Here is a 17,380-nt window from a genome sequence, read left to right as displayed (position 1 = left end):
TATTCCTTGACTCTCTGAGTTCAGTAAATTTTCTACATACCAAAGAGAAAATGCCCACATAATACTAGGAAATGCTAATGGCAGGCAAGTTGTGATACTTATCTCCTCTGTCACCATACTGAATTCTATTTCCACCAAAGTTCAACAGACCTGCTGTCAATGAACCCATGAGAAATCTTTCATGAGCTCAGTCAATAGTACGTCAGTTAAGACATAGTGATCTTCATCTAACACATCATGGTTTGTCAGAGACAGCAAGCATTGTGCTGCCTTCTCTCGTCTTCTATGCCACAACAGTATTAATTCTGCAGTTTGTTAAGCCATAGTTTCCCATTTCATCTGAACCAGGAAACTCTGGTTTATTAATCCTGAACTATAAAAATAAAATGAAACCATGGTCAGATCCTGGTCCGTAGTTCAAGATTAATAAACCAGTTTCCCAGTTCAGATGTTATGGGAAAGTGTTGCTTAACGAACTCCAAAAGCAATGTATTGTGGTGCTCATAATACAACACTCTTGATCAAATAAACCATGATTTATTAGACCAAGATCATTATGCCTTAACTGGCAGCACAATTCACAACTAAGAAAATGAATGGGACATTTACTATTTATTTCAATAAGGGTTGGGAACAGTTCGCAACCATTTATTTATAGTTGTCATCTTAGCAGCCATTAATTACTTTCATTACCTGGGGCAAGCAACAATCATGTAGAGGCAACCAGACAGAAAGCTTAAGTAAACTGAGGGTCAATTGGTTCTTCTTTCCTGTCACCCCAATCAGGCACCACAAATGACTAACATGGACATATGACAGGATAAATTTGTTCTTCCATGAATGCCATCAGGGAGTCACATTCTTCTAGCCAATTTCATCTGACTAGCTTATTAGGAATCATAGCTTATCAGAATCACAAAGATAATAAGAAACACCATTGCTTTTAGTAATAGCTGTATGATATCTGAAGACAATGGATTTAAAATCTTACTCCAAATATTCTCCAATTAGCTAATAATTATGGGCTAAGTATGCTGAAGAGACTTATTCCCAAAGTTGTACTAAAACCACCTGGATTACTTAGAGCATAGGAAATGTGGACTCCAATCTAAAACTGTTCTTTAAATTCATGAGAGTTTAAAAAGTAGTTTGAGGATTTGACAAGGGAGACATCACTGGAGGTCCACATCTGGCTTATGGCCACTGACTTCAATGAGAATTACATTTTTATTTAAAACCATTTTTTTCTGCTTGGAGAATTGTCTTCTTCCAAGAGATATACACTTCACTTCCACCCCAAAGATGTACTCCAAAAAGAAAGCTTTTTACCATTTCATCTGCCAAAATGCCGTTCACGCCATTTTCGTAAAGGGAGATCATCCAGTTCAACCCCCTAACCTGATAGTCTCGTAACGTTCCTCCTTTAACATCTGCAAAGCACATAAAATGTGACTTTTTATCTATATGCTTGATTATACTATTATTTCCTAACTCGTTTAAGAAAATGGAAAAAGATTTTAATAAATATACTCACACGAAGGCGATTCCTCAAATCTAATACACACATTTGAGGTTTTTCGACTTTCTGAAAGTAGCTCTTCATCCTCCTCTTGCTCTGTGCGCCTATGGCGATAACTGAAGAAAAAATGAAGAAACTAGTCAAACCTATGATGTGCTTTCCACAAGGACCTTTTCATATGCCACAAAAGGCCTGCCTTTTTTCCTGTAGTAGAGCAAGGAATCTCAAATAAGTTGCTCCTCTAACTCACTCCACAAGGAAGGACTATGTGAATATGAAGCATGGTCATTAAGGGGTGGGACAGCCCCTGCCCCAGTTCCTTCCTGCCTACTCAATCAGCCATTTCCTCACACGTTTGGTAGCCCTTCTTTTCTCTCTTCACTTCCTTTTGAGGCTACTCTTCATACATGGGACAGGAAAGGAGGATGAATTTAGACCAGTGTCAGGACATTATGCCTACCATCTTTCCCCCTCTCTAGAGCTGCTGAATTCAACTATCTTGGACAATTCTTCAAGCCATGTGTCAAAGCCATGCTGAGGAGGCACGGAGGTTTGAGGAACCTCCCGGATGCCAAGACCAGCAAAGCAAAAACCATCCTCAGCAGTGGCTTTCTCTCTCCTCTCCACTAGGGCAAAGAACAAGGCCATGAGGCAGATATTGCAAACGCCAGCGAGTTCATGGTTTGCTTCAATCTGGCCAACAGGGCCTGATCTATGACCACAGAGGACGTTCATACTTGAAGAGGGTATCCTCCCGCTATTAAGTCCCTGCACCTCGAATTCTACTGGAAAACAAAAACCCAGGATTGGCCAGAGAGAGGTGCTTCTCACTAGAGGGTAGACCTTTGTGGGCCTAAGAAGGGAAGTAGGATTGTGGCAGTGCAGAATCCCAAAACAGTAAAGGGCAAAAAAAAATCCTCATTGGCTCTCTTCTCCCCATGCCTGAATTTGCTGGCCATCTCAGCTTCAAGAGATGGCACTTTCACTCTCTCAAACCACACCCCACCCTTGTCAGGCATAAAAGCCATGATTCGTCCAGCACAGAGCTGGAGAATAACACAGTCCTGAGGCAGCCAAGCTGCAGGGACAGGCAGGGGAAGCAGCAGGCTGCAGCAAAGGTATCAGAGCCCAAACTATCATCTTAATCAGCTTCACCCTAGCCTAAGAAGCTAGACCACAGGACCCCTTTTAATGAAGGCTCGAGCCATGATTCTCGCCCCAGCAGCAAACCTAAATCAAGAGGAGACAGGTTCTGCATAGTAGGTGTGGTCCAGTTGCCATGGGCAAGGAGACACCCCGGGAGCTTCAAGTAGAGCATCTTCCATCTTCCATTCCAGGAGCATATTATGGCAAAGGTTCATTGCAAGATGAGGCTGTACCACAAAGTCACAGTCACTGACATGATGGCTTACTCTGTTTTTAGGTTTTCTAGGGTTTTTATGGTTTTCCGGGAGTGTTCTAGCTTTAGGCAATTTTGCTTATATGTTTGATGGCCAGGAAATTAACGCCCATGTAAATTGCAAGTTACCTGTACAGGTTTGCATATAAAAGATGCACTACATTAAACACACATAGCATTTAATATCAAACAGTAATTTAAATTAAAAAGACATACTCTCCAGCCGAAAGTAAGCTCTGCTTTTCATCCTTTTTTATTCGTGGTCGTCCAAGTTTCACTTTCAGGGGAGATGTTGGTGATTTCTGCGCCGCAGGTTGAATAAAATGTGCAAAGAGTTCTGTCTGCTTCAACAGGAATTCAAATCTCTTGGCTCGATCTGTTTTCTATATTCAAGGCAACAAACACAGTATTTATTTCATTTATCTTTATTTTATACATTTGTATTTCACTTTTTCAGAAAATATCCTCACAAAGTGGGCAAATGCAGTGTAAAATGACCAAACAACAGAGTACAAAAATACATTTTGAAACTTTTTAAATACCTCAGAGCCTTACAAGAATCCATTCATAAACAAGCATGGCAGCAAAATAATATATCAAATACAATATAAACTGCACTCTTCCTAATCAAGAATACAATATTTTCTCAACTTCTGTAGTGTAAACCTGAAGATCTCAGAAAAATCTCAGAAAAATACAAGATAAAAACACAAATTACATAATAAAAACAAGAACATAAACAAACCAATAACACACACCCTCCCATTAACACATTTAAAAGGATAGAGGATGTTAATCAGCCAAAGGTCTGATTGAAGAAGAATGTTTTTGCCTGGCACCTAAAAGTGTATAATAAAGTCACCAGGTGAACCTCCCTGGAGAGAGCATCCACAAAGGGAGAGCCACTGCAGAAAAGACCCATTCTCATACTGCCACCCTTTGGACCTCTCATGGATGAGGCATACCAAGAAGGGCCTCTGATGATTATCGCAGGTTCCCAGTAGGTTCTTTGGGAAGAGGTAGTTCCGGAGGTATTGAGATCCTCAGCCATGTAAAACTTCATAGTTCAAAACCAACACTTTGAATTGGGCCTGGAAACTAATTGGCAGCCAATGCAGTCAGTCCAGGATTGGTGTAACATGCTCAAATTCTCTTGCCCTGTGAGGAACCTGGCCACCGAATTCTGCACCAGCCAAAGTTTCTGAACTGTCTTCAGAGGCAGTCCTACGTATAACACATTGCAGTAATCTAACCTAGAAGTTACCAAAGCATAGACAACAGTAGTTAGACTATCACTGTCCAGATTATGGGTGCAGCTGGGCTACCAGCCAAAGCTGATAGAAAGCACTCCACACCCGTGAGGCCACCTGAGTCCTAAGCGATAGCAAAAGATCCGGAAGTACCCCCAGGTTGCTAACACACTTCTTCCAAGGAAGTACAGCCCCATCAAGAGCAGGCAACCTTCCATCCATCCTGTCTAGGGAACCACCCACTAAGAGTGCCTCATTCTTATCTGGATTGAGCTTCAGTGTGTTGGCTCTCATCTAGTCCATTATCAAGGCAGGACAACAGTCCAGCATATACACTGAAGGTTCCATGGAGCCAAAGAGCAGTCCCCATCCAAGTAGAAGTGGAACTACTGCAAAGTGGTGCCACCCAGGGAACCAATATGGCTCTACGATGCAGGAAAGGGCACCCAGGAGCGATCATATCAACAGCCCAATCTATTCAGATGTTCCAGAGGTCAGCCAGCACTTAGACAGGAGCACCCTTCATATCAGCCAGAATATTCCACAGAACTGTCTTGAAATCCACTGGCTCCATTAGCCGCTGAGGGCAGACCATTCCAAAAGGTCCACTGCCTCTGCAGAGAGGAAAGGGTGCTGAAAGTCTAGATCTCAACAGGAAGTGATCTGACCATGACAAGCAACTGATGTCAATATCCCCCATCTTCAGATTACCCTTTCTGCCAAGTTGAGAAAACAAGATCCAGAATGTGACCTGCAACATGCATTGGACCAGTGACATACTGTAACAGCCCCATGGTTTCATGACATATGCTACACAGTTCTTCTTTTGTAAGGATGGCCTAAGTAAGAAACAGCTGGTGAATTGTAGTGGGTATGAAAATAAAGCTGCAATCCTATACACATTTACCGTATTTTTCTCCCTATAGGACGCACTTTTTCCCCTCCAAAAATGAAGGGGAAATCTGTGTGCGTCCTATGGGGCAAATACAGGCTTTCGCTGAAGCTTGGAGAGCAAGAGGGGTCGGTGCGCACCGACCCCTCTCGCTCTCCAGGCTTCAGGAAGCTATCAGCAAGCCTGGGGAGCCCGCGGGAGTTCCCGCAGGGCTCCCTAGGCTGCGATAGCAGCCTGCCGCCCGGGGTGCCCTGACGCAGAGCGCCCCTCGCGCCGGGCAGATATCCGCAGTGTGGGGAGCCCTGTGGGAGTTCCCGCAGAGCTCCCTAGGCTGCGGATAGCAGCCTGCCGTCCGGCGCACGGGTGCCCTGAAGCAGAGCGCCCCTCGCGCCGGGCAGATATCGGCCAGCCCCACAAGCTCGGGGGACAGCGGGGAGGCGCAGCGCCGCCATGCCGCTGTTCCCCGACCTGGTTTGGTTTCCCCAACCTGGTTTTGGGGGGGAAATAAAGGGGGAATTTTTTCCTTTATTTCCCCCCAAAAAAACTAGGTGCGTCCTATGGGACGGAGCATCCTATGGGACGAAAAATACGGTACCTAAGAATAAGCCCCATTAAGATGAGTAACAACATTTTTTTTATTTGTACCCCACCCATCTGACTGGCTTGCCCCAGCCAACATATATAAAAGCATGCTTAGGAGTATACATGCTTACACTGTGAACCAAGAAGTCCAGAGTTCAAATTCTGTCTCTGTCACAAACACACTAGGTGACTACTAACAAGCCACACTTTCTCTGCTTCCCATCTCCAGCATGGTAGCAATATTTATCATTATCCAGCTCTACAAGTCTATCTGTAGCTGCTTCTGTCCCCCCCACTAGAGACCAAAGCCTGGAAACTAGACTATGACAAATAGGGAAGATCTGGTCTCAAATCCTCATTCAGCCATAAACCCACTGAATGACCTTGGATCAGTCACCCTTGGGACATCCATATTTCTCTCCCTACCCGCCATGGTTTCTTCCTAAAATGGCTACAGCCAACCTGCAAATGAAAAGAGAAAGGAAAAACTGATCTGTCTGATTTCTCCTGCTCTCTGGCCGATCTCTCTCCCCACCTTCCTCTGTTTTCCATCTGAAAATAGTTGCAGTCAACCAGCAAAGCACAAACAAACAAAGATATGGGAAAACTCCAGCTATCTGAATCAGCCATGCATCTAGTGGGGTTTGGGCATATTTTTTTATATTTGGATAAATGGACAACAAACATTCAGATAGCGGGACCTGCATGTATATACAAATGCTAAGCAGTTTATTTTAATTTAAGCTAAAAAGGATAGCATAACATTTCACCACATGAGGGCAACATAATACAGCATAAAATTTCTTGATGCTTTGAGGCCTTTTGTGGGGGAAAACATTTAACATACATACACAGGATTTGAAAAAGAACAGACTAAAAATGAGCAGAGCTCTATTTAGAATAATAAGCAAGAGCTTCCTGTATTTTCTGGTTAATTCTTCCCTTGCTTTTCTGTCTTTTTGAGACACTGCTCAGGAAGTATGCTGAAGCTAAGGTTTTAAAGAATGAGCAAAGGGGAGATACAAATTTCTTCAAGACCAAAAATAACATACACTCTGTAGTAGGCACACAATAATATCCTACACATGTCTACTTAGAAATAATGCTCCCAAGTAAATGTGTATAAGATTACAACCACACTATCTTTCTACAAACTTGGAAGCAACAATACACAACTCCTTCAAAGAACCAGGAAACCAGACAGGTGTCAGCTGTTTTTAACTTGAAGACTGTCTTAATGTTTGTCTCCTTACTTACTGGAGTTCTTGAGGCAGATTTTGAATACTGGCTAACTGAAAAGTCCGATTCCATTAGCAGCTCTGAGAAACTGCAGGATGGCTGCTATAATGTTATCATACTTGGGCAGCTGAAGTTAATTCTTGACAGAATTTCATTGAAACAAGTGAATGATTAAATGTTGGTTATCATTCAGTTTCCTCTTCAATGGAATCTGTAGACTTTCAGAGCTAATTCTTATTTAGCAAGATTCATATCAATAAGAGTTTCTAATATGGATATTTTCTTACGTTGTACTATACTTTCGCTCGACAGATCCTAAGCATTAGGTCTTTCTATACCACAATAGCCAACATGGTGCCCTCCAATTCTCATCACACCAGCCTGCATGGCTAGTGATCAAGAATGGTGGTAGCAGCAGTCCACACAAAATCTGAAGCGTAACACACTGGCTATCTCTGTTCTATACTGTACTATACTATACTATTTTATATTTTATTCAAATTGTTTAATTTTATTGTCAACAGTGATCTTCATCTTTAGGGGTTTTCCCTCTCAAGGGAAAATCTCTTCTTTTTCTCTACCAAGAAACATTCTAGCAATAGTGAAAAGCTACTATAAATTTCAAACATAATTACAGATTTGCTTGAAATACAAAACCACTGAGTGCTGCCAAAAGTAATGTAATCAGGCTGGAATGGTAACTATGGTTAATGGCATACAAACAAAGCAGAATCTGGAAGCCAGCTTGAAATCATGGCTTCATATTCTGGCTTGTTTGGAAGACATTAACCATAGTTTCCCAATTCTGATATAATAGAAAGCTATTGTTAACTGTAGCTTCCTGGCTTCTCTACTCACTCATGCAAAGGAATGAGCAAACTGGTTGTGCATGAAGCTTGTTCCTATCTCATCTTATTAAGCTAATATTTGATTATGCAAATACAGTCACTGTTTGAATAACAGAGAGTAACCCAATCTAACAGAGGACAATGTTACTCTATACTTTTAATGTGTGGAAGAGAGAATTTCAGAAGTGCAACTTTCCTCACTTTTCTGACAAACTGCATCTTCCACATAGTCTTTAAAAGTAGTACAGTAGTCTACTCTTCTCTTGTGTATGACCATCCTAAGGAAAGATCACTAGAATATTAAAAAGAAGATTTGTTGAGCATCAGTTTTAGAATCAAAACAATGATTTCTCTCAAGGCTACTGACATGAGAAAATGTTTTTACTTTTTAAGCAGTAGTAAAAACTTCTCACACCAAATGACGGAACCTCAAATAGATGATGTTGTTTGGATTTTAAAAGACATGTAAGACAATTATGTGTAACACACACTTACTCCGTTCACATATAAAATGGGGGTAGAGGGATCTAATTTTAAAGGAGCACAAAGAAAAGTGGACCAAAACCTGCCCTTTTTATTGGCTTACCTTATTGCACTCTGTAACTTTTAAGCAGTTTTCCAACAGACCGGGTCCAATACTACAAATAGGGTAGGAAGGGATAAATTTGCTAAAATCTATGGAAAGCAGTAAAGTAAGATGGGTCTTATGTTTCTTTTGGGTAACAGCAGACTCCTCCACCTCAGCTTTATTATATGTGTATGTGAAGATACAAACAAATGCCTCAAATTTCACCACACAATTACTTGGGAGCAAGCCAGAGATAGGGGAAAACTGAATTCCACATAAGCATGCACGGGATCAGGCTGCACATACTACATACACAAACTTGTTCTAGTATTGATTTGGTGTATTAAGGATCCCCTGAATGGGTTATAGCTTGCTGTTTTCACTCTGGCATATATGAACATCAGTTAAATTATCCTAATTTTATTCAGATACAAGTGTATTATTTTTATTTATTTTACTTGAAATATTACTTAAAAGTGGAACTTTAAAGGGAGGGCACATGTTGTGATCTGCCAGGGAAATTCAGCATTTTAAGTTCATTTATGATGTAGTTTTATTTGGGTCTGAGTTAATTTCAAATGATGTCACCTTGTGTTACTCTCAGACTGTTAAACATTTGTTTTGTGATGGTATCATGAATAAATAATATTTTTTAATGTTTACATATATGCACTTTAAAGCTTCCTAAAACTGTCTAGAAAAACAATCTGTTTTATTTTAGAACAGTTAATATTATGTATACTAATATTTTTACTTCTCTTTTCACCACAACCAAAGCTCAACAAAAACGTAACAAATATATTATCAGATAAACTGCTATATCAGAAAGTTTACCATCTTTTCTTCATACTCTGGATCAACATCTTTTTCAGATTTAGATGCCTTTGGAGGGGGCTTTAGTTGAAATGGAGGATCATTTCTCTGTAAACAAAATGACAAATTCTACAATTACTGTGTGTCTAATGGAGGACCAAATTGCCCATTCAACTCACCTCCCTCCCCCCATTGCCTCTGTAAAAATCAAGAAAATACGACTTCTGAAATGAGGGGAAGAACTTGTTTGTGCTTTCAAAACAATGCATATACCTCCACCACCCACACTGTGAAAAGTTTCCTGCACTCAGATACCACATAAATTGCTTAAGATTCAAAGAGTGATACAAGTAGTTGTGCCTATGGGCATCTGAACTTAAGATTTTCAAACAGCAACACATCCCTGTGACATATTGTGCACTGCTTTTAAAACTGAGGAAAATTTCAAAAACACATGGTTGTATAACAAGGGGAGACATGTGGGCTGTTGAAAAAGGGAAGTCAAAATTGCACTGGATATGCCTGAAGTTGCTCTTTAGGCTCTTACACAGGGGCAGGGAAAATTCCAGTGCTTTATTTTTCCCAAGGAACATTTTCCATTCCATAAGATCATTTACAGCAATGAATGGATACTAGTTACAAATATATTAGGCACACGTTCCAGTTTCAAAATGTTCATCTTTGTTTACTTAATATAAGTAAAATAAATAAATAAATAAATTAGATCACTCTCTAGGTCAGGGGTTGGGCTAGTTTGACAGGTGGGCAGGAATGGACAGGTGGGCTGGGAATGAGCAAAACTTGAGCAACTGTAACATGCTCAAGTATTGCTGCTTGTTCCTGCTGAACCACAATAAGCCAACAATCATACCTTAAATATGAGTTATAGTTTAGGTGGATATACAAGGACAGCAAACTATACTGATCATCTGTTCTTTTCAGGTCTCTGTGCCCATAGTGGACAGAAAGTAGGTAGAACCTGGGCAACTGGCCAATGATGGTAACTGCACCTAATGAAAACTCCTAAAGAATGTTTAACTATATGGAATCTGCCTGGCTTTTTATGTTTTTAGGTTACGTTAGTTATTCTTCTGATTGTGTGTTTATTTAACTGATTGTGGTATTGTTTGTTTATATTGCTGTAACACACTCTGGATGGTTAACAAAAATCATAAACAACCTGATGGTCTACAGATTTTGTTGAACTCCACATCCCATCAGCCTGGGCAGCATAACCAATAGTCAGAGAATATGGGAGTTTCAGTACCAACACACCTAGAGGACCACAGCTTCCCCACTCCTGCTCTCAACCTGTCCTGTGGACAGCCTCAGTGCACAGCTGCCGCCATTGCATTTAGGCATAAGCAAGAGAAGGTCAAGAACTTGCAAGGAGGACTGCTTGGTTCTCCCACCATAACTGAGCTTCACAGTCCTGCTCCCAGGAACTTTCGATGCTCTTCAAGGAATCTTAAACCAAGGATGGGGAAATTTTGACGCTCCTGAAGTTGCTGCACACCATCAGTTTCAGCCAGCACTGTCATTAGCCGAGAAGATGGTATAGCAGATATAGAATGCTGGACTAAGATCTGGGAAACCAGGGTTCAAATCCCCGCCTCAGCCATGAAGTTCACTGGGCCAGTCCCTTACTCCCAGACTATCCTACCTCACAGGGTTGTTGTGAGGATAAAACAGGGGGAGAGAAATACATTCAACACCTTTAGCTCCTTGAAAGAAATGCAACAAGCAATAACTAACACACGCTGGGAACCACAAGTCCCTCACCCTTGCTCTAGTCCTGCCTCCTACAGCAGCCAACCCGGTGCCCCTGGGAAGCCACATAAAACCCGCACATGATGGGTTGGCATCAGCCCTCACAAAGCCAACCCCTCCTGCCCTCCCACACCACATGAGTGGAATAAACGTGTGTCTGGAGGGTATATACTTCGCCTGAGGGCGTTTCTTCCATACATTAAGTATCAAACAGCAGATTACACAGGCAAGCAAGCACTCAGCATGGTAAACCTTCCCAAGTCCCTGATGGCGATGGGTGTAAAACGGCTGATGAGGCATAGCTGTCAACCTTCCCTTTTTTTGCGGGAAATTCCCTTATTCCAGTGCCGTTTCCCGCTATCCCGGATTGTTAGATATCCCATAGACTGTCCCTGGGATAGGTGAGGCCGCTGATCCCTTATTTTCAAATCTGAAAGTTGACAGCTATGCTGATGAGGACCAGCGATCCTCCATTCCAGATGTGCTGGACAGCAGCTCCTGTCATTCCCGAGCACTTTTTGGGAATGCTGGCTGGGCGGCTGATGGGGAGGACACATCTGGAGGGCCGCTAGTTCTGCAGCCTTGGTGTAAACGAAAAATAAAGAAATGGGCGCGCGAGGGTATGGGGGGGGGGTGATGGTATCTCAAAAGGCCGGATGCAGTTTCGTATGCTGGCTCCCCGGAGCTTAGCGCACTGGGTGGGGTGTTAAAAAATGAAAATAAAGCGTTCCTCTGAGCATACGCAGAGGTTTGAGGTGATTGTGGCGCGCGATCTAGAGGCCGCCGCCGCCCTCGTCCTCCTCCTCCCCGTTTCCCGCGCCGTACCTCCTCTGGGCCGCCGGGCTCCTGTGAGGAGGAAGAGAAAGCGGCCGAGGTGGAGGGCTCCTTCTCGACCTCCTCGCAGCCCGGGCTGGCAGCGGCTGCGGCCGGAGCTGCTGTCAGTGCTGTCGCCGCCACCGGGACAACGACGTCGGCCTCGGCAGCGTCCATTTTGTGTCTCGGCAACCGCCGGTCGGTAGAGCAGGAGTTGTGGGGGCAGGAGGGGGGGCGGGGTAGGGACCCCCTCAAAACCCGCCCCCCTCCCTTGGCTCCCCCTCCTTTTCCTCCCGCCGCCCTCCCTCGGCAGCGACGGGTATCGCAAGAAACCGCGAGAACGACGCTTGGGCGCCTTCGCGCGCGCGGGAATGGGAAGGCAAGGTTGTGGTTGTTATGGTTCGGAGGAGCACGTGACGCGAGACAGGAGGCTCCTCCCCCTTTGGGAAACTGCAGGGGAGAATTTTAAAGGTTGCTTCCAACGGCATCGTCGCGCTTTTAATAGTCAATACCGGTTAATTAATAGCATGAGTTTGAGCTTTTTTATTTTTGGTTCTAGGTTCCTTCCTCGCTTTCTTTTTTCCGTATTTTTTTTTCATAAGGAGCGCGGAAAGCTGCTTAAATCAAACCAACGGTCCACCTGGCTCAGTATTGTCTACACTGGTCGGCAGCAGCTTTCCAGGCTTTCTGACGGGGGGGGGAGGTGGCAGACATTGCACCTGGGTCCTAATGCCCCGCAAGGGATGCGCTGTTGATGCTGTAGCGCTTACCCACAGCCCTCGACCACCCCCCAAAAAACACATACACAAACTTCCTATTTCCATATTTGAATTTCACCAGCTGTCTTTTCTTTGTGAACAGTCCGGTCTTTTGATTTCATACAGCACATATATGTATGTAATGTATATTATAAAAACAATAAATACTAATAGTCAGGTGTTGCTTCCAACGTTCCTCTTGTCTGTTATGATGACTGCCTTTATCTTTTATACATTTACAGCGCGTTTAGGTGCTAAAGCAACAATAGATATCTGTTGAGAGGTGGTTGGGGTTTTTTCCTATTAGCAATTTAAAAAGTGGACGTTTGTAAGGGAGGGGGAAGTTAATAAGGAATCTACAAACCATGGCCACACCATCGCCTTACATGCATACGATCCCTATCCAGACAGTCTTAACTCATGCTCGTTGTTTTCCTCCCTTAGTTTTAAACTTCCGACACTTATCATGATGTTATCATACTGACGATTAGCATAAACACCAAACTGATTAATTAATTACTAATGCTGGCGAAGAAGATTTGTATTTCCCCCCATAGCTGTCAACTTTCCCCTTTTTTGCGGGAAATTCCCTTATTCCAGCGCCGTTTCCCGCTGCTTCCCGCTGCTGTCCCGGATTGCTAGATATCCCGTAGACTGTCCCCGGGACAGGTGAGGCTGCTGATCCCTTATTTTCAAATCTGAAAATTGACAGCTATGATTCCCGCCCACCGCTCTGTTCCCAGTTCCCCGCTCTTTCCAAGCGCTCATAACAGAACATGCGCGAGTGACCCCGGAGAGGGAGGGACGGAGGGAGGGAGGACCGAAGTGAGCATGCGTAAAGGCGACTTCCGAGGCTGGTTCCCTTACGTTGAGCCCTTAAACAAGATACTGTAAGCCTTGCCGCTGCCGAGGTGAACCCATAGATATAGGGAAAAAATGAAGAGGAGCACGTAGCTTGAACTGCCGTTACAAACTTTTTAAACACTTAAATTTCTATACCACCCTTCAGGCGAGGAAATCAGAAAACTAATCTTCACAGTATTCAACTATAAAGCATGTGTCATATCTATTGATGCATGCAGGCGGAAAGTTCAATACTCCATACATATCGATTTTTAAAAAAATTGTTACTTGTCTGAATTTTTAAAGCATTTAATGTGTAGGTTTCAACATGGTCAGGTACTAATGCAATTTATTCTGTGATCCTGTACACATCTCCCCAAAAGTAAATGGGTCTTACTCCTAGATAAAAGTTTAGGACTAAAAATGCTTAGTCCATTACGACTGGTAGGACTGAGGGTTGAGAAGCTCCAACAATAGACAGAGTCAGACGAAATGATAGACAGAGCTAAATAATCCTAGTTTTGTCCCCGTCCTCTGAGAAAGCTCTGTTGGCAGTGCATGACATGACATTAACATTTGAAAACCTTCCTTTTGATGGCGCCCCAGTCATGCCTGCCTGTTAAGTTGTGGGTGAACATATCAGACGACACAGCGATTCTTCAAACAGCTCTTGTTTATTCACAGGCCAGAACAGAACTGAACTGAAGGGTTCAGTCAGCCTGTGTATATAAAGCTCCAGTACAACGTAACTGTAACAATTTTCTAAAACTATCCAATCACTGAATGTCACATTCGATCACTTATTTGCATAACTATCTACAGTATCCCCCTGCTGGCCCAGGGTGAGAACTTCAGTACATAACACTGCCCTCAGAAGGGAGCTGTCACAAGATCTTGCATTAGTGATTTAGATCAAGAAAATGGTGCAAGAGAAAGAGTCAAACATTATTAGCTTCCATGCCCTGATCCAGCTGAGGAAAGGAGGGACATGCTTTCAAATACTGTAAAAGTAAATATGTAGGATATCCTATCATAAAGGTAAAAGTAAAGGGATCCCTGACCATGAGATCCAGTCGGGACCGACTCTGGGTTTGCAGCACTCATCTCGCTTTATTGGCCGAGGGAGCCGGCGTACAGCTTCCGGGTCATGTGGCCAGCATGACTAAGCTGCTTCTGGCAAACCAGAGCAGTGCACGGAAACGCCATTTACCTTCCCGCAGGAGCGGTACCTATTTATCTACTTGCACTTTGGCGTGCTTTTGAACTGCTAGGTTGGCAGGAGCAGGGACTGAGCAACGGGAGCGCACCCCGTCGCGGGAATTTGAACCGCCAACCTTCTGATCAGCAAGTCCTAGGCTCTGTGGTTTAACCCACAGCACCACCCGCGTCCCTATCCTATCATAACACCTCCTAAATAATGTATTTGGCCTCATAAAACAATGGTGGGCTGAAGGTATATACAGTACTGTATTATTACATCCCACCTTTCCTCTAAGGAGGTTCTCCCCCTCCCCCAATTGTTTCCTCACCACAACCCTTGTGACGCAGGTTAGGCTGAGAGACAGCAGTTGATCCAAGCTCACTCAGGGAGCTTCATGGCTGAGCTGCAACTTGAACCCTGGTCTCGCAGACCAACATTCTAATCAGCATTCTAGATTAGGATGTACTGGTATACAGGTGAAACTCGGAAAATTAGAATATCGTGGAAATTTCATTTATTTCAGTAATACAGCTTAAAAGGTGAAACTAATATATGAGATAGACTCATGACATGCAAAGCGAGATATGTCAAGCCTTTATTTGTTATAACTGTGATATTATGGCGTACAGCTGATGAAAACCCCAAATTAACAATATCAGAAAATTAGAATATTAAATGAAATCGGCAAAACAAGGACTGCAAATAGAGCAATATTGGACCTCTGAGAAGTAGAAGCATGCATATGTACTCAGTACTTGGTTTGGGCCCCTTTTGCATCAATTACTGCCTCAATGCGGCGTGGCATGGATGCGATCAGCCTGTGGCACTGCTGAGGTGTTAAGGAAGACCGGGATGCTTCAATAGCAGCCTTTAGCTCTTCTGCATTGTTCGGTCTCATGTCTCTCATCTTTCTCTTGTAATGCCCTATAGATTCTCTATGGGGTTCAGGTCAGGCAAGTTTGCAGGCCAATCAAGCACAGTAATCCCATGGGCACTGAACCAGGTTTTGGTACTTTTGGCAGTGTGGGCAGGTGCCAAGTCCTGCTGGAAAATGAAGTCAGCATTCCCATAAAGCTCGTCTGCAGAAGGAAGCATGAAGTGCTCCAAAATATCCTGGTAGACGGCTGCGTTGACCCTGGACTTAATGAAGCACAGTGGGCCAACACCAGCTGATGACATGGCTCCCCAAATCAGCACTTCACACTGGACTTCAAGCATCTGGCATTGTGTGCCTCCCCATTTGTTATGTACTGAGTTGAATAGGATCCAAACTGCAGCAGTCTGATTGGTCCTAGAACAATAGGATTCAGAATGCAGCAGTCTGATTGGTCCTAGAACAATGCAGCAGTATGATTGGTTGGCAGGAACTACCCAATCATGCTCCAGATAGAAGTGAATCCACAACCTGATTGGCTTACAGTAGAATTCCGGAATTAGCCAATCATGTGCAGCCCATTGTGTAAATAATGTATATAAAGCAGATACTTGAGGGGACTTTCATTCATTCCTCCTCACCACTATGAGCTGAATAAAGAGCATGAAATCACTTTGCGACTCTGAGTATATTTCACTGGCGACGAAGGTGGGATCCCGCTGAGCTGACTGCCACACACAGCACCGCAGCACCGCCACCTGCCGCACCGCTGCCTCGCACCGTGTATCCAGGCTTCAGCTCCGGGACACAAGGAACTCAGAATGGCAACCGACAACAGCTTCTCGCCGTTCAACCCAGCATCTGGAGACTGGGAAGCGTACGCCTCCCATTTCACCTTCCTCCTAGAAGCCAAAGGGGTCACCGACGAAGAAGACGCCAAGAAGAGGGCGATATTCTTCAGCGTCTGCAGAGAGGAGACGTTTGAAATCGCCCGGGCTCTCCTTGCGCCTGAAGACGTCGCTACTGTTCCATACAAAACAATAATGGAACAGCTGAAGGGGCACTTTTCGCCACAGCCCTCAGTGGTGGCTCGTCGAAATGCCTTCTACGCAAAGCGGCAAGCCCCTGGGGAAACCATAACTGGGTTTGTGACCTCTCTCCGCCAAGCCGCCCGGTTCTGCAACTTCTCAGAGCTGGAGAACATGCTTCGTGACCGCCTCGTCGGTGGCCTGAAGGATGAGAAGCTGCAACGACGCCTCTACGCTAAGAAGGACCTAACGTTCCAGGTCACTCTGGAGGAGGCCCTGGCAACGGAAGCTGCCGAGAGGTCGACGCAAGAGGCATGGCCGAGCCTGTCATCCCAACCGAGGGTCCACCACGAAGACCTCACCGACGACTCAGGATCCGACAGGGAGGAGGTGCACCGAGTACAGCAGCGCACTCAAGCAGCCCACATACCACAGCTGCCTCGACGAGAAGGAGGGAACTGCGCAAGCTGTGGAGAAAGTCACGAGAGGAGGACTTGCCGTTTCCGCAACGCAGAGTGCAGGCAGTGCAGAAAATTGGGACACATCGCCTGGGTGTGTCGGGGTCCCAAACTCAGGCCGGCCCCATTCACCCTCCGGGACTTCCAGAAACGTAAGGTCCCCACAATGGGGGTGGGGACCTTCAGGGTGCAATACCGAGGGCGGACGCGGCAACTGGACTTGCTTGTGGTCAAGGGCCCCTACATTAGCTTACTGGGATTGGCATGGTTTGGACCACTGGGGCTAGCCGTCACCGGGGTGAACCACACTAGCTTACAAGTAGACGTGGACGCCATATGCAAGGAATTTCCGGGGGTTTTCGATGGGAAATTGGGACAGTATACGGGCCCCCCCATTGCTCTACAGCTTGACCCCGCAGTACGACCGGTCAGGCTCAAGGCCCACCGGGTCCCGTTCGCCCTGAAACCCCGTATAGACGAGGAATTGGACCGGCTTGTGGAGCAAGGGGTGCTGGAGCCGGTGCC

General features: G+C 44.5%; 1 protein-coding gene across 2 annotated transcripts in view; it reads right to left on the bottom strand.

Annotated features, from left to right (window-relative positions):
* The window catches only part of SMARCA1 (SNF2 related chromatin remodeling ATPase 1), a 55,036-nt gene extending 42,178 nt beyond the window's left edge, over positions 1 to 12,858 (bottom strand). Inside the window, exons 1-5 of one of the 2 annotated variants that reach the window (XM_028714667.2) lie at positions 12,838 to 12,858; positions 9,132 to 9,218; positions 3,135 to 3,301; positions 1,535 to 1,635; positions 1,330 to 1,430 (exon numbers count right to left, since the gene is read on the bottom strand). In XM_028714667.2, the coding sequence (XP_028570500.2) occupies positions 1,330 to 1,430; positions 1,535 to 1,635; positions 3,135 to 3,301; positions 9,132 to 9,218; positions 12,838 to 12,843 (462 nt within the window). In that variant the 5' untranslated portion in view covers positions 12,844 to 12,858. Of the gene's footprint in view, positions 1 to 1,329; positions 1,431 to 1,534; positions 1,636 to 3,134; positions 3,302 to 9,131; positions 9,219 to 11,705; positions 12,093 to 12,837 lie in introns of those variants that run through there. The other variant, XM_028714666.2, reaches the window with a different exon arrangement.
* Between the last annotated feature and the right edge of the window lie 4,522 nt (positions 12,859 to 17,380).

This window comes from Podarcis muralis, chromosome Z (assembly GCF_964188315.1).
Source record: "Podarcis muralis chromosome Z, rPodMur119.hap1.1, whole genome shotgun sequence".
In the NCBI taxonomy this organism is placed as follows: Eukaryota; Metazoa; Chordata; class Lepidosauria; order Squamata; family Lacertidae; genus Podarcis; species Podarcis muralis.
Note: the sequence above shows the minus strand (reverse complement) of the source record. Positions and strands in the feature narration are given on the sequence as shown.